This window comes from Pistacia vera, unplaced genomic scaffold (assembly GCF_008641045.1).
Source record: "Pistacia vera cultivar Batoury unplaced genomic scaffold, PisVer_v2 Contig39, whole genome shotgun sequence".
In the NCBI taxonomy this organism is placed as follows: Eukaryota; Viridiplantae; Streptophyta; class Magnoliopsida; order Sapindales; family Anacardiaceae; genus Pistacia; species Pistacia vera.
Window position 1 is genome coordinate 515,291 of NW_022196212.1, and position 3,381 is coordinate 518,671.

The 3,381-nt window shown below is 38.6% G+C and overlaps 1 protein-coding gene across 1 annotated transcript; it reads right to left on the reverse strand.

Moving 5' to 3' along the window:
• Positions 1-212: 212 nt before the first annotated feature.
• Positions 213-949, reverse strand: LOC116141000 (uncharacterized mitochondrial protein AtMg00810-like). The gene is made up of 2 exons (XM_031426565.1): positions 845-949; positions 213-506 (listed from the first exon to the last, which is right to left on the reverse strand). The coding sequence occupies exons 1-2, from the start codon at positions 947-949 to the stop codon at positions 213-215; spliced, it is 399 nt and encodes a 132-aa protein (XP_031282425.1).
• Between the last annotated feature and the right edge of the window lie 2,432 nt (positions 950-3,381).

Below are 3,381 nucleotides of genomic sequence, written 5' to 3' on the forward strand. Positions count from 1 at the left end.
ATGGTGTTTTGCTTCTTTGATTTCCAAGACAGAAGAGAATCTCCCATCTTAATACAGTGACCTGATACTGACTTCCTACTAACAGCACAAGAGGCCCAATCTAAATTACAGAATGCTACCAATTCTTTTGTACTTTTTACAAACATAAGCAACCTAAGAGCTGGTTCCTTCTTCACATATCTTATAACTCTCAATGTTGCTTCGAGATGTGATTATTTAGGAGTCTGCATATGTTGACTTAAAGTCTGGACAGCAAACGAAATATCAAGCCTAGTCATGGTCAGATACAACAACCTTCCCACCATTCTCCTAAACATGCTATGATCTGTCAGCAACTCATCCTTTTCATCTGGTGGAAACTTCTGATCAAACTCATATGAAGTCAGTTTTAAATTCTGCTCAAGAGGGGTGTCAGCAGGCTTCACAATAGATAATCTAGCCTCCGAAATCAACTCAAGTGCATATTTTCTTTGGTTCAAAACAATCCCTTTAGAGGACCTAGCAACCTTAATTCCAAGAAAAAAAATCTAAGATGACCTAGGTCCTTGATTTTAAAATTATATTGCAGAATAACCTTTAACTGATCTATCATTTTAATGCAACTTCCTGTTATCAAAATGTCATCAACATAGACAAGCATAATGACTATGTTACTTCCTTCTTGTTTGGTGAATAATGAGTAATCATATTTACTATGCAAGTAGCCATTTTTGATCAGGGCTTCAATAAGTTTGTGATTCCATTGTCTACTTGCTTGCTTCAATCCACACAAGGATTTGAGCAATCTGCAGACCTTGTGATTCTCCCTCTAGGTGCCAAATCCTTTAAGTAAAGACATATAAACCTCTTCATGAAGATCTCCTTGCAAGAAAGCATTAAACACATCAAGTTGGAAGAGTGGCCAAGCATGAATCGAAGCTAATGCAAGAACTGATCTAATTGTGACCATTTTTGCCACTGGGGAAAAGGTCTTAGTGTAATCAATGCCAGCTTGTTGGTTGTAGCCCTTGGCCACAAGCCTAGCTCTATACCTTTCTAAAGTGCCATCAGAATTGTACTTTACTTTGTAGACCCATTTGCAGCCAATAGGCTGTTTGCCTGCTGGGATATAGGAACAAGCTGCCAAGTCTTGTTAGCTTATAATGCATTGATCTCTGTTTGCATAGCATTAATCCAATTAGGATCCTGAGAAACTTTAGCAAAGGAAGCAGGTTCTTTGATTCGAGAGATGGAAGATAAGAAACACCTGTAATATGGAGAGAGATGATCATAGAAAACAACATCTAAAATAGAGTAATGAGTTAAAGGTGTGATGTAATCCTGCAACCAAATTGGAGGTTTGTGTGATCTAGTAGACCTTCTGATATTTGAAGGAGCAGGCACTGGAGTTGGGGATGATGTTGATGTAGGGTCAATTAAAGAAACATCAGGATTAAGACCAGTAGGAGGATCAGGATTGAAATGTGAATCTGGTGATGGTGGAGCAGGAGTTTCAGGATTGATAGAAGCAAAATGTAAGTCATCAGAAAATGTGGTAGTGAAAAGATCATTTGGAAATAATGGAACATGAGAATGTTGCTGGAACTGAAAGGGAAATATGTGCTCAAGAAATTTGACATCTCGATTGATAAAGAACCTGAAATCTTGTAGGCTTAGTAACTTGTAACCCTTTTGTGTTGAAGAATATCCCATAAAAACTAATGGCACAACCTCGAATCCAAATTTATCTCTAGAGCTTACATTAGAAGCATATGCTAAGCACCCAAACACCTTGAATTGATCAATAGAAGGAGGAGAACCAAATAGAATTTCATAAGGTGAATTGCCCTGGAGCACATCAGTAGGAAGTCTATTAATGATATAGTAGGCTGTGAGTATGCATTCTCCCAAATATCTAATTAGAATGGAGGCTTGAAATCTCAAGGCTCTAGCAACACTAAGCAAATGCCTATGCTTCCTTTCTACTACCCAATTCTATTAGGGAGTGTAGACATAAGTTTTCTGGTGAATAATCCCAAGTGAAGTGAAGAGTGCAGTGCATTGAGAGTTGAGAAACTCTAAGCCATTATCTGTTCGAATATACTTAACACAAGCTAAAAACTGATTCTTGATAAGAGTAAGAAAGCTCTTAAGATGAACTATAACTTTATGCTTATGTGTCATGAGAAAAACCCAAGTAATCGGGGAGTGATCATCAACTATTGTAAGAAAGAATTTATGATGATTATGTGTTGGAGTATGATAGGGTCCCCATACATCCATATGCAGCAGATGAAAACATGCAGGAGCTCTTGTGGTACTAATAGGAAAAAGCTTTCTTACATGTTTGGCAAGAGAACAAATATCACAATGAGAATCAACATCATCAGATTTAAAGGTTTTTATTCTAGAAAAATATTTCAGTTTTGCATATGGCACATGGCCAAGACGTTTATGCCAAAGTTGGTTTACAGAAACTGAACAAGAAACAGGCAAAGTTTTATTCAAAGCAGAAGTACTAGCCATTGATGCATGAGAAGGCATGAAGAAGTAGAGACCCTCTGATTCTTTACCAATCCCCAGTATTTTGCCATTGGAGGGGCCCTGATAATGCAAAAATCAGGATAGAAACTGCCAAAGCAAGATAAGTCTTTGGTGAGCTTTGATATAAAGATCAGATTAAACTTGAAATCTGGCACAAATAACACATTAGTTGTAATAGCCACTACTACTCAATAGATTATAATGAAATACATATAAAATAACATAAAGAAATTGGGCCCAAGTTTTTCTTTTATTAAACATATATACATACTCTTTACAAACATATGCATTTTTACACAAAATATATATAACGTATACAAAAAAGTCATCAAAACATCAGGGACAGGTAAAACACGCCTCCTCGCGTGCCGACATCCATCCGACAGTGTCCTCACCTAGGTCTGCAAAACATGGGAAAACAACGGGGTGAGCACTAAAATAATGCTCAGTAAGTAATCCTCTACTCATACTAGCCCCGTAACTCTCTTTCTCTAATTCTTTCTACAACTCCGTTCAATATCTCTTTGGGTACGTCTTCTTTTCCTCTTTCTCTTTCTCTTAGAAGCTCTTTTCTCATAACCTTTCATAAATCACGACCCCACTCACCGGGGGCACGGCCGGGCTCACTCCCTCTCCTGTGATCTAATCACTCTAGCCGATCGGACTCGGTTATGCATGGATTCGGAACCCTGCTGCTGTGAGTATGTAATCTCTCTCTCTCGGGTACTCGGGTATAGCCTCATCCGCATGCACTCTCACGGGCTACACCATCTCATCTGATACTATGCCGCGCTCTCAATGCGGCGTAACATGCGGGAATACTCTACTCATTATCACGGGTTCCATCGCACAACCTAC

Coding starts and splice junctions, on each gene's coding strand:
- LOC116141000 (XM_031426565.1), bottom strand. CDS start 949: ATGGTCACAATTAGATCAGTTCTTGCATTAGCTTCGATTCATGCTTGG. Junction 507..844: donor AAGGAGATCTTCATGAAGAG/GTTTATATGTCT, acceptor CTTGGAATTAAG/GTTGCTAGGTCCTCTAAAGG.